This window comes from Molossus molossus, unplaced genomic scaffold, assembly GCF_014108415.1.
Source record: "Molossus molossus isolate mMolMol1 unplaced genomic scaffold, mMolMol1.p scaffold_m16_p_14, whole genome shotgun sequence".
Taxonomy (NCBI): Eukaryota; Metazoa; Chordata; class Mammalia; order Chiroptera; family Molossidae; genus Molossus; species Molossus molossus.
In genome coordinates, this window is record NW_023425349.1 from 32,948,995 (window position 1) to 32,971,823 (window position 22,829).

At 49.6% G+C, this 22,829-nt stretch overlaps 1 protein-coding gene across 6 annotated transcripts in view; it reads left to right on the forward strand.

The window, feature by feature from the left end:
* Positions 1-22,829, forward strand: part of PAX5 (paired box 5) — a 167,497-nt gene that overhangs the window by 81,108 nt on the left and 63,560 nt on the right. For 4 of the 6 annotated variants that reach the window (XM_036260991.1, XM_036260992.1, XM_036260993.1 and 1 more), the window contains one exon: positions 17,517-17,646. The exons of 1 other annotated variant lie outside the window; for it this stretch is intronic. In XM_036260991.1, the coding sequence (XP_036116884.1) occupies positions 17,517-17,646 (130 nt within the window). Of the gene's footprint in view, positions 1-12,339; positions 12,397-17,516; positions 17,647-22,829 lie in introns of all 6 variants that reach the window. One more of the 6 variants, XM_036260990.1, reaches the window with a different exon arrangement.

Here is a 22,829-nt window from a genome sequence, read left to right on the forward strand (position 1 = left end):
TTTGTGCACATGCGGGATTATACCTGCAAGATAAATGATCAGAAATGGAATGGCCAGACTAGTGCATATTCTTTGTGGATTTTGAAAGATAGACCCCCGCACTCCAGAGAAATTCATCTCGAGAAGTGGGAAGACTTAGTTCCCCAGTCTTCCCACTGGATGTATTATCAATCTCTTGACTCATTGCTGATCTGATAGATGAAAAACGATACATAGTGGTTTTAACTTGCTTTTCGCTTATATGAGTGAAGTCTGGCTTCCTTTTTTAATACACTTTTTATTTGGGAATAATTTTAAATTTTCAGAAAAATTGTAAAGATAGTACAGAGAGTTCCCACCTACCTCTCACCCAGTTTCCCCTGTTGCTAACATCTTAGGTAACCCCTGTCCACATGTCAAAACTAAGAAACCGACACGAGTACAATACTAATAACTAAACTGCAGACTTTATTTGGCTTTTGAGCCAAGTTTTCACAAAGAAGGCGAGGTAACGTGCAAGTTGAAGGTGACACAGCCGCCGCGAGGTTGTGCGGGCCTGCGGTTTACCTCATTCCCAGCACAGCACAGCCTCGATGGAGAAGAGATCGCTGTTTCTCATAGTTCCTCTGGGAGAGAAATGCTGTTGTTGTTAGATCACTTACGGGCCCTTTACTGCTGATCCATCCGAATTTTCCCAGCTTTCGGTTTTCAAATACAGGGAACAGCATGTGCCGATGCACAGAGGTATGAAACTTCATCGACTTTAAAAATCTTCATGACACAAGTAGTACTTCTCTTCTAGTAAAATCAACTAATTACAGATATGGCTTAAATGAACAATTCCAATGCCAGACTCTTCTTCTCCCTCCCTGGGACAACACTGTGGCTGCTTGGATGTGTATCCCGCCAGAACATTTTCTGGGAAGCACAAATTTTTCAGGGTGCGGCCAGATTTTGAGGTTACTGAGCATTTTCACTCTGTCACTCCCAGATCAGCGGTAGCAGTGCTTCTGTGCCAGTTCTTGCCTTAATTCCCCCTGGGTCTGAGCCTCTGTCTGGCTCACCTTCACCTTTTTTCAGGCTCTTCTCATCTGCTCACTACGGTTCTCTCACTGCGTTTCTTTTAGGATATTTCTTGAGCTCTTAGGATGTTTCTGCCAGGTGCCAGGCATGCTCCAGGTGTAGCAGGGTACAGAGCAGACAGAAATGGAAAATGGCTGTCCTTTGGGAGTTTTCATTCTCCTGGAACAAAGATGGTTACCGACCTGAGGCGTGGGTGCTTCTCAGGTCCGGTTCGGACTCTCCCTGTGCTGGGCTCTGACCGTCCTGCCCCCTTGTTTGCTCGGCCAGGGGCATGTCCTGGTGTCTGTTCTGGAGGTCCTGCACGCTTCCCCCTCAGGACCTGCCCTCCTCCTGCAGTGGCCCCAGGATGTCGCTGTGGGCTCCGGGCAGGTCCCCGGGCTGCCCCTGGGGAACCTCCGCCCGCGTGATTTACCATGCCTCACCGTGCCACATGTCTTTAAAATTACAGTGCCCATTTCCTGCTGAAATAATTTCCACAAAGAGTGGCTCCTATTACCGCAAGAGGCGTGCAGACGTCATGATTTATTATTATTTATGGTCCCAAGGCCTTGTTTATGCAAGACGGGTTAGGTGCGTGCGATAGAAATGCCATTATGCAAATGACATTGAATGTCCTTACTGCGCCTAAATAATTTTTGTGTTGGACGATTAAACCTCATCTGTTATTGATATGGGCTGCAGTTGGGCTATTACAGAGTCCCAACAGTACTTACTCCCAGTAATGGGAAAATTGAGAGAGAGAGACCAACACAATTGCCTCACGTGGGCCTTGGGGTCTGGAAGGAGTAGGACATCTCGGAGGCCCGCGGAGGGAGCCTGCGGACTCCTCTGGATAAATAAAGAAGGCAGCGCCCGGCAATAAATTAAGTCTCGGGTTTGAGTGGGTGCCTTGGAGGATTTGCGGCCTTCCAGTGGTGTGATTTAGCTGTTTGATTTAGTCCGGGGACTAGACAGCCCCACCCTGAGTTCCAGGGCAACCCGTGCTGAGGGAGCTGCCAGCTTGGAGAGGAGGGTGGAGGGGAGGGGAGGGGGTGGCCGCTGATGACAGGGGCATCCAGTCTGCTGTGCCAGCTCCACGGCCACCCGCTGCTGGCCCCCGTGCGCAGCCGCCAGCCTGCGCTCTCGCCCTGGCTCCCGATCTCGCTCTCCTTTGCTCTCTCTTTTTTTGACACAGCTGTGAAGTCCCATTTTGATCAGTGTTGATAGCTTATGAATTCCAAAATTGACAAAATTTACAGAAAAATGAGGATAATCCATCTTCCTTAGCGGCCTGTCAGGAGCTGGCCATACTTCATAATCTCCAATTACAGATGCTATTTTCCGACATTTACATGCAGATATTAGAACCAAATGAAAATGAGAAACAAAGAGAGAATGGAAATGCAGCTATTTATATGTATAAAAGACAAACAGGTAAATTCGAAACATTCAGATTGGATTTGGGGTCCCTTCAGGAGGCTGGAAAGAGACAGCCTTGAGCAGCGGGGTTTCAGAATAGAATGGTAAGACACGTGGTCCCACCAGGCCTGCCCGTGGTCTGGCAGTTTGGGTTAAAAAGGGGTCAACTCTGCTGGAACAGCTGGGGCATGCTTGATTTGGGGGGGTCACGCAGGGCATCCCCCAGGGTTTAGGGCTCTCTGGGGATCTCACAGAGCTCATGCTAAACCATTAAGTCCACACATATTTCACAAATGAGTAAGTTTAGAAGCTTCAACATTCGTGGGGCCTTTTTGTTTGTTTGTTTTTTTAATGGTGACTGTGTATCAGGGAGGCAGAAATGCCAGTGGGGTCAGCTCTTTCTTCAAGGCAGATTTCAACGTTGACGCATTGTGGGGACCGATGCACAACCGCCCCCCGAGGAGGGGATGTGGAAGGTACCACAGCTTGTCAGAAGGGCTCTGGCCAGGTGCATAGGGAGTTGCACCAGGAAACTTTAAAAAGGGGATATAAATAATAAAAGTAATGGGGAGAGAAGGAGTTCTGATATATGGGTCACCCGCTTCCTTCTCCAGGCTAATCTGGCTGAGAGAGGAGGGCCTGGGAGGAGGCTTTGTAATGAAAATGTTCTTCCCATAAAACTGAAGGGAGAACAGCCTTGTTGCCCTTGCAGCCGTATGTGGCGCTGGCTTCTGGAAAGCTGGGGATATTAATTAGCAGTGCTTTGGATTAAACTCTCCCAACCATGTCGGATGGTACGATTTTTTTTTTCTTTGTGAGCTTGACACGGGTGGCAAGGAGAAGTCCGCTTGGGTTTTTCCAGCTTACTGTTATCACGGAACTTTTCTTTATTTGGGGATCAAATCTCTTCCTCTCCTGGAAATGAAAATGAGATATTTCAAGGTTTTCTGGACAGTTGGGCAGAAAGAGGCTGTTTGGTTTTTTTTTTTTTTTTTTGGAGTAGGCACAGGAGGTGGAGATGGTTGGATGGGGAGATATGAACTCTTCTGCCTTTGGTTTGAAAGCTTTTGTTTATTTGTGTGAAGTCTCTTTCTAGTCAGCAGATTTATATTATTTGAGGTTTGATTTATGGGAGAGAGGTGAAGGAAATAAAATCAGGGAGCTAAATTTAACATATGTGTGTATAGGAGAGAGAAAAAGGAATTGTTAAAAAATTAAACCCAGCCAAACCATCACGAGTGTGTGTGTTTACATATCTAGTGTCTAGGTCAGTGGCTTGCTTGTTTAAGTAAATTATAGGTGTTAGCACAAAGAATGATTATTATTCTTTGTTTCCAGGTACAAAATGCAAGGTTCATGGAACTGACACATAACTGCAAACTGCAGATGTATTTTCAGTAATTAAAAGCAAGGACTCTTAAGTTAACCTCGATAAAAAGGTAGTTAAACAGAAACACTGTTGTTACTGTGCTAGTTTTTATTTTATTTTTTTATTTACACTAGCTAAAATCTGGACTTAAAATAATAGCTAAAGCCTAAGCCTAGGGTCTCCTTTTCTTAATTTCTGATCTTTCTAAAAGCCAGAATGTTACCTTCAGTAAAGAACATAGTGCCTGAACTAAGCAAACAGTCCGATGCCTGAATTTTCTTTAACAATGTCACATGTTTTCATTTATTTTTCTATTATTTTCCAGTAATGTTAAGATTAATTGCTAATGTTGACAAAAATCAGAACACGGCTGTCCTCTGAGTTCATCATGTAGGCCGTCCTCTGAATCTAAGCGGGAGAGTGAAGGAGAAAGTTGACATCTACAGCTACATCCGTCTGTACACATTTCTCGTAGGGAGGTGTTGCTGAGCAGCTGGGTAGACAAGGGTGGAAAGGGCACTCAGTGGAGGATGCCTTGTCACAGGTCAGAGCAGATGGTGTCTGAAGAGATCATGAAACATCTGAAGGTGCACCTGGCCTGGTAGTGGGCATCCCTCTCGCTGGGGCCCAGCACCTTACCGTGGGGCACTTTAGCATCACAGTGAAGAACACAGACTTTGGGATCAGACGGCACCTGAGTGGAACATCCCTCTCCACAGCTGCTGTGCCCTCAGTGTTCTCCTCCGCACTGGGACGGGGTTAATGACTGTGGCGGAGGGCTGGTGTAGAGTGGTGTTGCAGATCTTGGGCTTGCAATCACACTGCTGGGGGTGATTCGGACACATTATTTTGTTCCCTTGTGCCTCATTTTCATCATCTGTAAAAGGGGAATCATAATACTTACCTCATTGGGTTGTAAGGATTAAATAAATTAATGTGTTTTAACACCGAGAACAGTCGCTGGTGTAGGGTAAGCACCAGGAAGCGCAAGGGATTCTGACTGCTACTCTGCATGGGAGCGTTAAGTGAGAGCTGCCAGAGTCTTCTGAACTGCAAACCCAGGCGTCCAGACTAGCCACAGGAGGCATGGCCTTGTCTGCCTTCTTTCTCCTACTTCCCTGGGACAGTTTCTTTTGGCCCCAGCAAACTTTGGTGACAAAGCGGATACTCGCTCCCAAGACAGCCTGTTTGCCTTTGCAGAATATTGACTTTTAGCAAGTTCTTTCTGATGGGGAGCTGAAGGGGCAGAGAGATGGCCTTTGACCTGAAAGGGGAGGGAGGGAGAAAGGGAGAGGAGGAGGAAGAGGAGGAAGTGGAGGAGGAGGAGGAGGAGAGAGAGAGAGATAGAAAAGACACGTGCGTCACCCCTCAGCAGCAGCAAGGTGGAGGTGGTGGTGGGGAGGGGTGGCCAGGCCCACCTTTCTGCCCCTACCCTGTTGATCTTACAGTGCAGAGGGGTCTTTTCATGTATGGCCCCAGGATAACCTTTCTGTTTCCTCATAGCTGGGGAGTCTGTTCAAATGGAAGTGAACTGTGAGCATCCTGGGATGCCCCCTATACTCCCATACTGGGTTAGGATGGGGGGGCCTCCCTTTGCATGCCCCTGTTTAGGCCCCTTGGTAACCAAGAGGCTTTCATTCCTTTGGGGCTAATGGACCTCCCTGTCCTTCTCCCTTCGTGGCCTTGTAGCAGGGTGGGACAGGCAGGCCACACCATGGGCCTCCTGGAAGAAGCCTGTGGTGTTGGGTTGCCTGAGACAGAGCCTTGTTTTGGGAACCCCCCCCCCCATTTCTCCACATCAGGATCTGCAGCTGCCTGTCACACAAGTAGGCAGAGCCTGAGCAGACCCTGAGCTCCCACACAGGGAGTCCTCCTCCCTCTCCCCCATGGCTCCCCCTCACTGCATCTTCTTATCATTTAGGAGCCTTGGTGGTCCCAGCTCTGATCCTCCAGAAGCTGTTTTGTGCTCCAAGCCTTGTCATTTCTCCTCTTGTGTTTGGGAAGACAAATACAAGAGCCAGCGTGCCCTGAGCCCGGCCCTCCCTTCCTGCTCTTCTTGCAGATTTCCCACGGAGTCCGCTCCTTCCCTGTCCCTCGCCCCGCTGCAGGCAGCGGGGTCCTGCCCAGGCCTGCTGGTGGGGCCTGACTTCCAGCCAGGTGGAGATGCTGCCCACAGGAGCCTCCTCATCTCACAGGGCGACAGACATGCTGCCAAGTGACCGGAATACAGTAGCATGGGACACATGTCCTGAACAGAGTGTGGGGAAATGTCATGGGAATTCAGAGAAGGAAATGATTTATTTCAACCAGAGACTTAGGAAAGCATCCAGGAAGAGATGGGATTTGAACCGGGCCTTAGAGGACAAGGATTTAGACTGGGGCAAGGCTGGGAAAACTGTGAGCAAAGGCTTTGAGTGGAGGGACCTGAGCACTCGGAGCAGTGTGTGTGGTGTGGTTAAGTAGAGGGCAGGGTTTGGATGTAGGGTGGATCAGAGTTGAAGCGGGAAAAGTAGGTTGGGATTTGGACTGGGGCCTTGTACGGCTCAGGTCGACGTTACCCAAAGGCAGTGGGGAACCAGGGAGGGTTTATAAGTGCAGAGCATTCTGGTTTGCAAGTAACACACTGGTTAGGGGTGGGAGAGAAAGAATGCTTAAAAAAATCATATGCAAAATCACATTCTATTTCTTTTTTTTAAAAAATTTATTTTTGTTACAGATGTCCCCCCCCCATTGACACCTTCCTCCCCATCCCCTCCCACCCCGTACCCAGCTTTGTTGTCTATGTCCATCAGTTATGCATACGTGCATACAAGTTCTGTGGTTTATCCCGTCTAAGGATTGTCAGTCTGTACCCCAGTTCCACGACTCTGGGTTTATTTTATTTATCAGTTTGTTTAGTTCATTATATTCCAGAAATAAGCGAGATCATGTGATATTTGTCTTTCTCTGCTTGGCCTGTTTCACTTAGGATAATACTTTCCAGGTCCCTCCATGTCGTTCGTTCCAAAGGATAAAAGATCTTTCTTTCTTACAGCTGCATAGTACTCCATTGTGTATATGTACCACAGCTTTTTTATCCACTCGTCTACTGATGAACACTTAGGCTGTTTCCAGATCTTAGTTAATGTAAATAGTGCTGCTATGAACATAGGGGTACATATATTCTTTCTGATTGGTGTTTCAGGCTTCTTAGGGTATATTCCTAGAAGTGGGATTACTGGGTCAAATGGCAATTTAATTTTTAATTTTTGAAGTAATACCATATTGTTTTCTATAGTGGCTGCACCAGTCTGCATTGCCACCAGCAGTGTACTAGAGTCCCCTTTTCTCCACACCCTCACCAGCACTTGTTTGATGATTTGTTGATGGCGGCCATTCTGACAGGTATGAAGTGATACCTCATTGTTGTTCTAATTTGCATTTCTCTGGTGATTAGTGACATTGAGCATTTTTTCATATGTCTCTTGGCCATTTATATGTCCTATTTGGAGAGGTGTCTTTTTAGGTCCTCTGCCTATTTTTTAATTGGGTTCTTTGTCTTCCTTTCGTTGAGTTGTGTGAGTACTCTATATATTTTGGAAATTAACCCCTTATGTGATGTATTATTGGCAGTTATACTCTCCCATATAGTGGGTTGCCTTTCCATTTTGATAGTTTCTTTTGCTGTGCAAAAGCTTTTGAGTTTGATGTAGTCCCATGTGTTCATTTTTTCCTTTGTTTCTCTTGCCTTAGGTGATGTATCTGAAAATTTTGCTGCATATAATGTCTGAAATTTTGTTGCCTGCATTTTCTTCTAGAATTTTTATGGAATCATGAGTCACATTTAAGTCTTTTATCCATTTTGTGTATTTATTCTTGTGTATGGTTTAAGTTGGTGGTCTAGCTTTATATTTTTGCATGTAGTTGTTCAGTTTTTCCAACACCATTATTTCTAATGGACTTGGAGTGAGCTGCGTGTTGACTGTGAGGGCAATATGAGTCAGCCAGCTGATGAAGCCACAGGAAAAGCAGAAGCTTTTTATGCCCGAGCGAGGGAGTGCACTGTGGAGTGCAGACTTGAGCCCTTGCATTGGGTTCAGGCGGGGACATCACTGACAGCTGTGGCTTGGGAGGACATTTGTGGGAACAGGATCCCAGAGGGCACAGCCAAGACTAAAGTGTAGAAGCCTAAAGAGGCAGATTTGGCACTTTCTTATGGCCAGAGCTGTGTGGCCTGGAGGGGCTACCTCAGGAAGTAGTGAGTTCCTCATCACTGGTGGGTTTCAAGCATCATATAAAGACCAGCCTCCATAATCCCTGAGCTCCTTTGGGCCCTGAGATTTGGGCTCACCATGATTCTCTAAGTGGCTGGGGGTGAGGTGGGGGAGGGGGGACCTCCTATTTAGTCATTGCTGGAAAATTTCTTCCAGACAGAAACCACAGTATCTGATTTCAGTCTCCTCCTCGGGGCTTCCCCTGCTATTCCACACCTGGCAGTGTGTTTGGGGCTGCGCTGGAGGGGAGCCTGGAAGGCCCTAAACAGAACAGGGAGAGATGAGTCAGTCAAACTTTGCAAATCTCTTCTTGGAAGCCCCTCCATTCCACTGCAGACCGTTTGACTCAGGCATGGGAACAGTTCTGGAGAGCCAAATGAATGGAGGGCATGTCTTTCATGCTTACGGTACTTTCTGATGAATAAAAGCACCCTGAGATCACTTATCCTTTCAGTGACCCCGGGAAGCACCTCCGGTGCTGTTGGCAGAGCCAGGCCATCGTACCTGTCCCAGTTCATTTGGTTCCATAGGCATTTATGTCACATCTGTTCAGAGCTGGGCACTGGGCCAGGAGCTGCTGTCACAAAGATGAGGGAGACACAGCCCCATCCTCATGAAGTTCACACTCTAGTGAGGGGATAAGGGCCTTAAACAATTAAGTGTGCAATGCAGAGTGCTAAGTGCAGTGGGGGAGATACGCCCACTGAGGTGTTCTAGGAACACAGAGGAGAAGAAATCAGGGAAGGCTTCCTGGAAATGGGAAGCCATTAAGAATCCTTGCAGGTCCTCCCCCCAGTCAATTCTAACAGCAGCACTTTGTAAATTATGGAGTACTTTTGCAAGCATCATTTATAGTCTCCATTTAGCAAACATTTGTTTCCAAGTTTAATTAACCTTTATTAGGTTTAGTAGGGATGGAGTGCTAAAACGTTGTTTTATTCTTTTTAAAAATTAACCTTTTTATTTTGAGGTAATTGTAGAGTCATATGCAATTGTAAGAAATAATACAGAGGGATCCCATATACCCTTATCCAGTTTCCTCTAATCATAACATCTTGCAAAATTATAGTACAATGTCACATGGGGGTATTGGCATTGCTAGACTCAAGATACATACAGCCCGGCCGGTGTGGCTCAGTGGTTGAGCGTTGACCCATGCACCAAGAGGTTGCTGGTTTGATTCCTGGTCAGGGCAGGGTTGTGGACCCGATCCCCAGTGGGGGCATGCAGGAGGCGGCCAATCAGTGTTCTCTCTCATCGATGTTTCTGTTTCTCTCTCCCTTCCTCTCTCTATAAAAATCAATAAAAAGAAAACATATTTAAAAAAAAACAAAACAGTACAGCTCCATCACTGCAGGGTCCCTCCTACTGACCTTTTCAGCATTTACAAGGTGTTTATTTATACGTCTGGCCCCAAGAACTCACAAAACGAGAACTTGACATTCTTATCACCCGCTCTGTGCCTTCTCACAACCTGGGAGGTAAGTCACCTGTGCTTCCAGTGAGAAAAGGAGCTGAGAATGGGAGGCGCCTAGCCTAGTTTCACAGAGCATGAACTTGGCCATGTCAGACCTGAACCCTGTCCGCCTGGCCCCAGGGCTGGTGGGCTTCCTCAGCCGCACTCCTCCCCTGATGGCTGCAGATGCCTGGAATCAGGGGCCTGGGTAAAATGGGCAACATCTTCTCCCACCCACAGAGTGTAGCCTAAGCCCAGCCTCAGCCACATCAGGCGGAAACCCATTCCACATGGTGGGGCCCCCAACTGGCTGGGGCACAGACCCTGGTGAAGCCTCGGAACCAGAAGGGCCCTGCCAGTTCTGGCCCATCTCCCTCATTTGACAGATGGAGTCACTGAGGCCCAGACAGGAGTGGGGTCTGCCCGGGTCTCCAGGCTCTCTGCCAATCAGTCTAATCCACTGTCGTCACAGCAGAACTATTCCTTCACGTAGGCTTTGCAGGTGCAGTTTTGCGTACCCAGGTTTAAGAGTGTGGAACCTTCCTCCTTCTTGCTTCAGATTCAGAGCTCTCTCCCTAGCTGGAGGCGTAGAGGTAGGTCTGTGGCCAGGGCGCTTCAGGGAGAAGATGTCCCACTGTAAGTGTCTGAAAGTGTCCGAGCCTTACCCTCAGGGCTGGTAGTGAAGATTTCTCCAAATTCTGGGGCAACGGCCTGGCACTGAACTTGGAGTTGGTACACCTCAGATTCCCTCTGAGCTCTGTCTCTGTGTCTGCCTACACCCCAGGATTTCCAAGGACATAAGGACCTGCAAGTGCTAGGCAGATGAGAGACCTTATGCTTCTTGTGTTTGGGACTGTGGAGTCCCTGAGATGGAGGGACAATGGCTTTGAAAAGAGCAGACGCCTGGCAGTCTTGGGCCTCTTGGGCCGTCATTATCCCACAGGTATTTGTTGGACAACTGATGGATGCTGGCAAGTGGCGCCATGAGTCAAATACATGCTGTTTGGAGTTTTTGACTTTAATTAAGGAGAATCTCAAAAGTAGACGAATAGTCTAATGACCATGTAAGCACCCTTCCCCAGATTCGACGATACTGACTCATGCTAGTCTTGTTTCATTGATATTCCTACATTCCCCACACTCCGCTTTATTTTTTAACAGTTTCATTGAAGTACTTTTTTTTTTATCCTCACTTGAGAACATTTTTCCATTTTTTGTTCAGACAGAGTGGGAGTGAGAGAGGAAGAGAGAGAGAAAGAGAAACATCGACGTGAAAGGGACACATCAAGTGGCTGCCTCCCACACAACCCAACCAGGGCCGGGGTCAAACTGCAACTGAGGTACGTGCCCTCAGCGGGAACTGAACCCAGGTCTCTCTGGACCACAGGCTGATGCTCTAACCGCTGAGCCAAACCGGCCAGGACAAAGAAGTATAATTTTTATACCATAGAATTCACTCACTTGAAGCACACAGTCAGTGGTTTTTAGTAACTTACAGAGTGTGCCACCAACACCACACTCTAGTTTTAGAGCAGTCCATCCTTCCACGAAGCTCCCTCGTGTGGGTGTATAGTTTATCTGTGCTCCCACCCAGCTCCAGCCATCCCTGTTCTGCTTTCTGCAGGTTCGCCAGTTCCAGACATTGTTTCTGCCTTCTTTCACTTAGCATGCTTCTCAGGTCATCCAGGGTGTAACATGCATCAGTACCTTGTTCCTTTTCATTGTTGACTAGTATTCCATTGCATAGATATACCACTTTTTAAAAATTAATTTTAGAGAGACAAGGAGAGAAGGAGAGGGAGAGGGAGAAGAACATCTATGTAAGAGAGAAACCGATCCGAACGCGCCCTTACTGGGGATCAAACCCGCAACCTTTTAGTGCACAGGATGATGCACCAACTGAGCCACTTGGCCAGGGCAATATACCACTTTTGTTAACCCCACCTTATTGGGAAGCCTTCTCCAGACATTGTATTACTTCATTTGTAAACATTTCAAAATGACTCTTTAAAAGATGAGGCCTTAAAGTATAACCATGATATCATTATGACACCTCACAAGTTAGCAAACTCTACAATGTTGTCAGATACCCAATTCATGTTTACGTTTCCAGATGTTTCACTGTGCTATATATATATATATATATTTTTTTTTTTTTTGCGGTTGTATTTTTTACAGTTGGTTTGTTGGAATCAGGGTCCACATTGTGATTGACTGATGCATCTCCGAGTTTTCTCTAACCTGTAGGACCTTCTCCATCTCTCTTTACTTGCCTTGGTATTCCTCTGTTTATGAGGGCATCTCGACTTTGTCATGTGGCCAGTTATAGAGGCAGAGAGCATCTGCGGTGGCAGGAGACTTAGAGATCAAGAGCAAGTCCTCAGACAGATGGGGAAGCAGAGGCCAGTGAAGGGAGAGACCTGCCTACAGACCCTTGTCCCACCCTGGCTGTCTCAGGCATCAGGACCCCTCTGCCTCCTCGATCTCAGGCCATCAGGCCAGGCCTGGGGGACATGCCTCCCCGCCTCTACCTTTCATCCTTCTCTGGGTAGGTGTGTGGGCAGGCAGGTGTCCGGTCCCTCAGGATGGGCGTGGTTGGCCTGGCTCCGGCCCAGCTCCCGAGGGCCCCCCGAGGCCCAGCAGTGAGCCTAGAGGAAGTCAGCAGGTGATGGGGAAGCCTCGTGGCCCAAGGTGGCCACCTGAGGGAGCCAGCCCTGCGGCCTTGTCCCCCGAGCTGCCCTCCTCCATGCTGCCCTCCTTCTCACGTGTCTGTGTTTCTTTTCTCCTCCATGCTATGGCAGTGGTGCCCCGTGCTGATGAGACAATACTTGGTGCAGCCCCAGGCAGTCCTTTTCCAGGTAATTTCCTAGGGACCCACATGACACCCAGCACACACTCTCCTGGGGCACGTGCCTCCCGGAGTCTCTCCTAGGGTTCCTTAGCCCTCCCCGTTGCTTAGTGTCCAAAGTGCTACCCTTGTCTTTCTCCTTCAGATCCTCAGTCACCCTGCAAGCAGGCAGCAAGACTCAAATCTCATTCTCTTAATGAGGAAAATGAGGCACAGAGAACTCACCTGGCTTGCCTAAGGTCACACAGGTGACAGAGAGGTCGAGCTGAGGCAAGAACCCCATGTTATCACCCCTGGTTTACTGTTCTTTCTACCATGGGGCAAAGGACATACATGCTACCGATAAAAATGAGCTGAGGATGTCCACTCCCCCCACCCCGTACCTCAGCTTTTCCCCACTGGGAAAGACGACCCTCAGTATCCTTCTGGCTCAGACATCTGGAACGTGGTGTCTGTGCGGAGGGTGTGCGTACCCTCCTGGGGGTCTCACAGGAGTCTGTGGCAGGAGCAGAGGAGTTTTATCCCAGTTGGTTGATTGGAGTGGACAGTCTGGGAATTGTGGCCTCCGTTTATTTATCTTCCTGGGTCATAGTCAAGGACAGCTACAGGGGGCCCTGATGGGAAGGGAGCAGAATCCCAAAGTGCCATCCTAAGAAAGAACTCCAAGAGCTCAGAGAAGTAGGGGTGTGGAACACAGCTGCTGCCTGTGACTGTCATGGCCGAGGGTGGGGGAAGGGCCTTGTTCACAAGCGCACAGGTGCATTCCCAGGGTCTGCATCTCACTGTTCAGCCCTTGGCTTCCTGTAACCAGGAAAGGGGGCACCGAGAATGCTTCTCTCTTCCCTTCTCTTTCTCCTGATCATCCTTCCCATCTTTCTTTGTCATTTTTTCTACCTCTCCCAGTCTCCACTTTCACAAAGGACTTGAGGTGCCTTGCAAAATTAACAATTACAGCTATCTACGTTAGTTAATTTAAGGCTGAAGAAAGTTAAGAAATTATGTAGAGGAATGTTGAGCTCGGTGCACCAGGTGCCAGCTGTGACGTGGTTATGGCAGCTGAGCACTGAATTTGACTGAGCTTCCAGGATGCGTAGTGGTTTCCAAAGTTCCTGTTGTTCGGTCAGGAGACAAATTAACCATTCATCAGGAGAAAAAAGTTTTTCCCCCCAGTAATGAACTGTGGGAGGGACTGACATGGAATTTGAATATTCTAATGTGCATGTCTCCAGGGGTTACAAAAAAAAAGTTCTTTGTATGGCTGTTTACTTTCATTGCCTCCAAACAATGTGGAGTGCCTGATGATATTCCATCCTAGACCAGTGAAGGCGCTTCTCCTGGGGCTTTAACTTACGGCACACAAGGGACATTGTTTTCTGGTCACCTGACTTGAGTAGAGGCAGAAGGTTAATGTGTCACTTGGAGCTGTTATGGGAGCACTCCCGAGTTCATTTTGGAATGTCGTGGCTCCTGTTATGCTAATGGACCGCACATTCATTCATTCAACAAGCACTTAGGGAGCTCTAGGGGTGTTTCCTGTTCATGCTTTCAGGGCGACCGAGAGGGAAATAGACAAACATCCTGCATGGTGGGGTAGTGGAGGTCTGTGCAGAGCAGTCAGGTATGGATGCATAGACAAGGGAGGTATGATTTCTATTTCGGAGTTTGGGGCCCAGGAATGGCTTCATGGAGGAAGTGGCATTTGAGCTGGGTCTTGTGGACAATGTAGGAGTTCACTAAGTGTTATGAGGGAGATGTACCTCCGGGCAGAGGTAGGACTGTGCCTGGAGTGGCTGAGGAGCAACCAGTGTAGTGAAGTTCCAGGGAGCCCAGCATACTGGGGAAAGTGCAGTTGCTTTTGAAAATCACAGGCAGTTCAGAGGGACAGACAGTGATGAGGATTTAAGGAATAATCATGCACCTAATCTAAATGACAGCATTCCCTGACTCCTGCAGGAGCAGAGTAAAAGCTGTGGGATCCTACTAAAGAAGGGAGACTGGGCTCGGGCCGGCCCTTCGAGGTGATAATGATGGGAACCACAGACGGCGAAGGGCAGCGAGGGCTGGTGTCCAAGTCCTGCTAACTAACCCTGGGCCCAGCTCTTCGGGGAAGTTCACCTTACCTTCTGGTAGCAGTGGTGGTTGGGCGACTGGGTTTTTGGACCGTCTACTGCACATGTAACACAAGCTGAAGATTGTGTGTCTTGAAAAGATGATCCAAACCTAACAGTTGAAGTGACTGGACCAACTTTGATAGTGAATTTGTTGACAAAAACAAAATCAAATAGCAGAACGGCCCTTCTATGTGGACATTAAAGACATTGAAAGGCAGGATGGCTCCATTGGTCACCCGCTTGTACTTTTCTTAAACCCAGATGGCTCTGTCTTTTGAGGGAAATTGCAGCTTTCTCTTGTAGACCCAGCTGTCCAGCCTGGAGTCTAGGAGGGGAAAGGGGGAAGGGGTGCAAGGATGTGGACTCTCGGATGAGATGCTGCCTGGCCCTCCAGAGATGCCATCTAGGAAGAGACCCTTATCAGAGGCATTTGACCTCCCGTCTTTGCACACAGCAATGAACTCAAAGGGCTGCTTCCGGCGAGCTTTCCTTCCAGGATTCGTCTTAGCAAAGAGGAGGCTAATGCCAAGACCAGGCCCCATCCTATGTGTGCGGGATGAAGTCTAGACAGCGACCTTTCCCCACAGCTCCCTGCTGCATGGAATGAGGACTTGGCGGGTTGTGACCTCTAGAAAGAAATGTGTTTTCATCTCCACCTAATGCATGCAGATCCACTTACATGTGAAACGAGGATTCACAAACAGAATCTGTGTGTGAGACCCTTGGATATTTCCTGTTCTAGTCCATTCTAAATTTTATTTTTTTAAATGTTGGCACTAGCAAATTGATTTCATATCTGTTAAAGGGTCAGGACATGACGTGGTATGAATATAATTGGAGCGATTGGCAAGACTTCGGAGTCAGAGGGACCCAGGTTTGAATCCTGGCCCTGGCACCTAGAAGCTGTGTGACCCTAGGCAAGCCAGTTCCCGCTATAATAGGAGTCTCAGTTTCTTCATTTGAAAATGAGGATGGCATAGAAACTGTTGCATGAAATGATTCTGAGGATTAAGTGGGATGATACAGGTCAAGCTCCTACACAGAGCAAGTGGTTGATAAATGTGAGCTTTTGACATGGTTGTGAAGATTTTGCCCCGGCACCACTTGTCAGGGTCAACAGAGCCAAGGCAGGATTCCTGCCTCCTGGGGACTGGTAGTCAGGAAGGACTTCCTGGTGGAGGAGGCTTTGGAGCAGGGCGGCAGCATGATCGGGACCCACTACTATCCTCACAGTGACCGAGAACCCTGTGTGAGCATCCCAGGGCCACTTGTTCCCTTTTTATGAAGGACAGACTTGTTCCCAAAGATTTTTGGCCGGACCTAGAGCTGACCCCATTAGATGTTTTTGCCTTTCACATTTAGGTCTCTAATCCACCTGGAATTGATGTTTGTGTCTGGTGTAAAGTAAAGATCCAGTTTCTTTTTCCCCTTGTTTCTGAATGGATAACGGGTTACGCCACCCTGTTTCGTAGAGGCCTCCTTCCTGATTGCACATCACCTCTCGTATGTCAGGGTTCCACGCAGGCATGGAACAGTTTCTGGACTCGCTTCTGTTTCATTGGTCTGTTCAGCTGTCCCTGTGCCAGTCCCCTGCTGTCTTCATTACTGTAGCTTGATAGTGATTCCTGATGTCAGGGAGGCGTGTTCCTCTCTTGTCCTGCTCCCTTCGAAGCACCCGGGCTGGCTTCAGAACCAGCCTCTGCTGGAGAAGACTGAAGAAGCTGGGACCCATCTCACTGTGCCTGCAGCAGCTCCGGGGCTCAGGGCTGCCATCCTCCCTGGTTGGCATCTGAGCTGCCCAGGAGGCACTTTCTAATTCATTTGCATAGAAAAGCACCAGCAATGTGCCTGAGTCTTAGTCCCCTCGGCCTAGAAGCGCCTCTGGTTTCCCTCCCAGTCCTCCTGATCCTACCCAGGGTGCACACGACTCCTTTCAGGACTGCTTGCTTCCCTGCCAAGGACATAATTGTGGACAAACAGGGACGTGTCTTCCGTTGACTGGGCCAGAGTCCTGGAGGGAATTCCCACACCGGAGCTTGGCACGCACAACCGAATTCTTTGGCTTAGGTGTTTGCAAATATTGACTTTACCCGAACGTAGGCTGCGTATGGGGTGGGAGGAAGAGACCTGTCACTCCTGCCTCTCATTTAGTCTGTTCTTGAAGGGGGACACCCAGGTGGCATCTTTGCCATCTTCTCTGGAGACCATTCTGACAATGGCTTGGATGCCAGGGAAATGACTCATGGCACGCTCTGCTTTCATGAAATGGCTTGAAGGCAGCAGCATGACTCGTGGGCCAACGCACGTGGCTGGCGTGGACTTGGTAAATCAGATGTACGTACCTTACAGTGTTCAGCACACAGGTGTTCGCATGCTTTCCGGAATTCCCAAACACCCACCACACTGTCAGTTGGTTTGATGTATTGAATTTGGAGTGAGAGGCTATGGTGAACTATTCCTGCCCTGGGACTCTGCCCTGTTGGCCTTGGGCAGAGCCCTCCTCCCCTTGGGCCTCAGTTTACTCATCTGTGAAAGGAGGGTTTGGATCAGATGATGTCCCAAATTTCTGTTAACCTTGTTTCTGTGACTCTTTGTCTGTGGTTTAAGGGCACAGAATGAGAAACCTTTTCTCCCAGCCTCTGGGCAATGTCTCTTGTTTCTGTCGTTTTTTGGTGGTTGATGTCTCCTTCCCTGCGTTGAAGATGATGGTTGTCTCTGGTGCTGGGGCAGGGCAAGGGGAGTCTGCACGCCACAGAGAAGCTGGGTTTGACTTCTTGTGAAGCTGCCCTGAATTCTGCCCACCTCTTCACCTGAGTAGGATTGTTGATTGTGGACATTGTCTTGCTCTGCTGAGCCGAATCTACCCTCTCAACATGTGGGCGTTCCCGAGCCCCGCGGAGGCCTTGGTGCTGGCGTGGCAGCCAGCCAGGTGGCTGAGCCCAGAATGTGGCAGTGGCATTTGGCTGGGGTGCTTTGGAGTCTCGATGCTGAGAGGTCTCTGTTTTGTTTTCTCTTCCAGACCCCTGAGTATTCAGCCATGGCCTCACTGGCCGGAGGGCTGGACGATATGAAGGCCAACCTGACCAGCCCCACCCCTGCCGATATCGGAAGCAGCGTGCCTGGGCCGCAGACCTACCCCATCGTGACAGGTGAGGGCACCTGGGGCGTGGGGGGTGATGGCGGGGGGAGAAAGAGAGAGAGAGAGAAAGGGAGGGAATGGGAATGCGTGTGGTGGGAAGAACGGCTTCTTTGGACTTGACAGGTCATTTTTGTTCTGATGAGGTTATGAGGTCCTGGGACAGGTCAGGCAGGAGACCGCTGGGGCCTGGGGCTGGGCTGCGATGAGCCACGGCTGTGGATCGCTCTGATGGAGCTGGAGGAGAGCAGCACCACATGGACTGAGGGCTGGGAGGGTGGCAGGGAAGCCTTGTGTCCAGGGCCTGGTGAGTTTGGGATCCCCTGTGTGTGGGCCCAAGCGTTCAAAGGTCTGAGATTTATCTTCCTCGTAAGATAGGCGGCCCTGGTCGGCTCCAGCCTCAAGGCTATGAGTGGGCCTCCTGGCAGATCCCGGTGGGCATTCCAGACTTCCAGGCAGCGGCTGAGTCAAGAAGGGCAGGAGGTTTAGGCTGGAAGGCGCTTGGTGTATGCAAAGCAACTGCCTTTCTGGAAGGCCCAGGGCCAGCCTCTTTAGCTGTCAGTGTAACAATGAAGAGCTCGGGCCCTAGAGGCCCACTGCTGGGTTTGAACTTGTCATTGACTAGCTGTGTAATCTTGAGTAAGTTATATAAGAATTATGAGCTGTTTTTTTTTTTTTTTTTTTAATCTCTAAAATAGAAATGGTGATAGCACCTACCCCACAGTGTTGTAAGGATTAATGCACATAAGGTGCTTAGACTTTTGTCTTGCATACAGCAAGCACCCAATACATGTCGCTATTATTATTTCTCAGAGCGCTCTCATGGTGGCTGGGATTGCTGCTGCAGAGCGGGCTGGACAGGAAGGACCCAGACAGACACCCCTCCCTGCTCCAGCAGCACTGGGACAGACTCAGCTGCCAGCTCTGGGAGGTTGGCCAACCTGGCAGGCAGGAGGCAGTCTCGGATACTGTGCAGACAGACAGTGAGGACTGACGGTGGCACTTGGCCAGAGCCTTGGGGGCCAGCCAGAGGTAGCAGGATGTCTCTGTAGGCTGGTAGGCAGGGCTCAGTGATTAGTGACAGAGACAGGGGTTCTTTGAAATGCAGGTAGGCTGTGGTTGCATCAGAGGAGCTGGGGGCTGGACTCAAGTTAGAACTGCAGGGGAAGGGTCTGGTTGAGACCAGCTCATAAAGCAGGGCGAACCCAGCTGGGAGACCTGGGCTGCGAGGTCTGCTAGCCTGGGGCTCAGGGGCTCAGGCAGAAGCAGCCGGGCCTGTTTACAGATTAGGGCACCATGTGGGGATCCATCAGGTGGCAAGAGTGACTTGGTCCCCTGTCCACCTGACATGCAGCTAAGCCTGCAGGTTGGGAGGTGACTCCAATGGGGCAGTGATGGGGACACGAAGAGCTTCAGTCAGAGTGACATTCTATGAGGTCCTCTCTCTTGGTGTCACAGAGGTCCGTGACAAAACCTCTGACAGCACCCCTATTTTATATATGCAGAACCCAAGTCTCAGGGAGGGGCCCTGACTTGCTCAATGTAAGGGGCAAGGGGAAAATTGGATCTAGCCTTCAATCCCTAGGTCCTGGTCATTATTTTTTCCAAGAGACTACAAATAATTGGGATGGTGGGGGTGGTAGAGTGTAAAAGAAGCTGGGCTGGTTCATTGTGATGGGAACTGTCACTTTGTTGAGTAGTTACCAAGTACCATGTACTCTGCTAGGTGAACTCTTTACCCTCGGAGGAACCCGGGGAGTGGGTACTATTCTGTTCATGTCGTTTCATAAAGAAACTGAGGGTTGGGGCAATTACACAGCTTACCAGTGAACCGGGCTAGTGGGCAGTGACGTTAAAACTGGATACCAGGGCCTGCACAGCCGGCCACTCTGCCACACAGATGATCTGGGGGGCTTCGGACACATCCCAAGCCTCAGTTTCTCCGTCCGTAAAATGGTCCTGGTCTCTCAGAGCCCTCTGAGGATCGAATGAGATCCCCGAGGGGACTGCTCTGCAGAAGGAGGGCTTGATATTGGGACTGGAGTTCATGGGAAGCTTGGCGTTCAGCACATCACAAGACAAGTCCGTTCTCCATCCGTGCACAAGCCTGTTTAGGTGAGAAACGAGCCAGTAAACGCTGAAAGTGTGGTTGCACTTCTGAGACTCCAGTCTACTGAAGTGGTAAACTGGTGGCCAGCTGGACAAGGGACAGATATGGTTGGTTGGGCCCACATAGGACTTTTTACAAATTTGAATCAACATTTAAAAAATTTAAATCTGAATTTCTGGCTTCACTTGAAAAACCAGAAAATCTTGCCACACTGGGCCATATTCCCACATGGTCATGGTAGATGGGGGCTCAGTGGCAGCAACCCCTCAAGACAGGCCCCCACCCAGCCTCTCATTTACCTTATAAGCCTGCCTGAAAGGGAATTTGAGTCGAATGCCCTGCAAAACCTAATGAAGTAGTCTGGGGCTTACCCCATCTCAGAATCCCCGTGAATGCAGCAGTCCTGAACACAGACTTGTGCAGGCGTGTGGACATAGGGCCTCACACTGGCTCATACTTTGAACTGACTTTGCCAATAGGTGAGCAACTCTTGGCAAAGCTCCAGGTAAAACAAGGTACAAGCTTTGGCCAGCGTACACGGTAGTTGCACTCCTAGAATATTCAGTGCATGGTAAGACTGTGGAAATTGCAAATTCACATTTATATGTAAATGAAGTTCAGTTCTGGATTCAAATAATTACCAACAGATTTTTTTCCTATATAATGTTTGGCAAGACATGACAATAGTGTAGAATGAAGGAAAACTATTGCGTGGGATGGCTCCACTGTAAACCAATAATGCCCCTTCATCATGTCAAAGCCCCCACAGATTTTCAAAACACCTCCTAGGGACAGTTGCTGACCCCACTGCAAAATATCAGAATGCCTTGAAGGAATGTCCTCAGGAGTTGTTGGGGTAGAGCGGCCCCCGTCACCATGTGGCCTTAGTTATTCCAGCCCAGGCCTGACCGCCTCCCACAGCTGGATTGTGAGCCCAGCCAGGGCTCTGCTGGGGCCAGCAGCCTGGGGTCTGGGGGCGGGGCTTGGGCAGGTGGCCTCCGGCTGCTGCATCCCAGCACTCACACTAGGGAAGATCTCAGTAGAGAACTAGTCGATTTCTCTCCGTCGTTTATATGCCACATTAAATATTAAGTTAAACCCCTGCTCTACCAGCCAGGGCCACGGTTCAGAAACTGCTCACCATTTGCAAAGCAGTGACACGGCCAGCCGGTTCCTGCATCGTCAGCAGTTTGGGCCCATCCTGATTGGGACTAATTATCTGCAGGTGCGCCCTCCCTCCCAGGGAGGACAGTGAAGGGCCTGGCAATCTTGCCCCCAGCTGTGCCCACCCGACCCTTTGCCTGAGAGAACAAAGGAGTGGGCAGCTGGTGTCCTCCTGGCCCCTCCCCTGAGGACCATCTCTCTGCATCAGCAGGTTGGAGTGTCGGGAAGAGACGGAGGGAGTCTTCTTCTAGTCAAAAAGTTTGGGAAACACTGGCCTGGTGGATGGCCCAGGCCCTGGGGTCTGAGACTCCCCCGGGGCACTGTCCCCTCTAAGCAACAGAGACCATACATGGGCAACAGGTGAATGCCCACAGGGACAGACAGAATGACTGCCAAGTCTGTAAGACCACCAGCTCTGATTTGCTGTAGCTCTGAGGTTCGATGATTGGAGCCTCGGGACCCCAAACTTGGATGTTCAGGAAAGTCCACCCTCTCTTGCCTCTTTCGTCTCAGCAGTAGCTGGGGCGGGAGGAGAGGCTCTAGACAGGGAGTCAGAGGAGTGGGATTAAGTCTGTTCTCTGCCACCTAAGCTGTCCTATTCTTCGGCCAACAGTGTGTCCTCTCTGAGCCTCACTTTCCTAACTATGAAACGGGCAGGGCAATTTCTGCCCCGCCTGACTCCTTTGGCTGTTTCGAGCGTATAATGAGCTGTAGGGGGAGAGGGTTTGAGAGCCAGCAGGGGGGCATCTGAGTTTGTGTGGGCAGTTGTGGGAGAAGGAGATCTGGAGGGGTCTGGGACCCCAGTGTTGGCACATCTCGATCACAGACCGGCAGAATGGGAGGGTCATGTGGTCCTACTGCTCACCTCACAGCTGGAGAGACCCAGGTCCAGAGAGGGCAGGTGACCTCGAGCCCACATCCGCTGAGTTAGAGTTGGAACTGGGGCTCACCCAGGGCCCTGGCCCTCACAGCCTGCTGCTGTCGTGGGATCAGCTGGACTAATTCAGCAGGAAATCCAGGCTGTCCATATTCTAGCCGGGTGACCTTGGGCAACTTACTAGACTCCATGCCAAGTTCCCCAGTTGCACAGTGGGGCCTGCAGTCCCACTTCCTCCCAGGCTTCCTTCGAGGTTTCATGTGTGGGCCATGCAGGGGCTGAGCATAAAGTGTGGCCCATGGTAAACCCTCAGTGAGTGGTAGTTAATAGTATATTCCTGAGCTCTTGCACCAAAAAGACTGGCCTGCTGCCAGGCTGTCCCAAACAGCCATGTTGGTCTCTCTGTTTCTCTGACATGTTTTTTATGATTCTTCTTGAGGCTCAGTCGGAACCAACTATATAACTCTTCCCCCCGAGTGAATCATAATGAATAACAAAAGCAAAAAGAAAAGAAATGCCTTGTGTATCCAGACAGCCAAAAGGTGCAGGGAAAATAATGAAAACTGCAATCAGCATAATACCCGCAACCACGCTCAGTGGGGAGCTTTCCTGGGCTCCGGGCAAGGCGCCGGGTGCCGGCATGGTTGTGTGCATGGGGAGCAAGCAGAACGGCGGCAGTTACTGTGCAGTGGACTGTCATTCCGTGCCCGGCCGGGAGTGTGATGGTGGCCGAGGCAGACAGTCTGCCCTCACTGGGCTTCCCTGCTGGCGAGAGCTAGACAATTCACAGCAAACACAGAAACAGTGGGCAGTGTAATTTTTTAATGGTGTGTCTCTAAAGAAAACAAATTGGGGGAGAAAGTAAAGAGAGACTGGGGTTGAGGGGCAGTGGTGAGTGGGAGGGGGCACGGAGCAGGACCTCTCTAAAACGGTCGCATTGACCTGTGATCCCAACCACGAGAAGCCTCTGAAGATTTGGGAGAAAGGCATTTCCTCTTGGAAATTTTTATTCTTTATTGATTTTAGAGAGAGAGAGGGAGAGAAA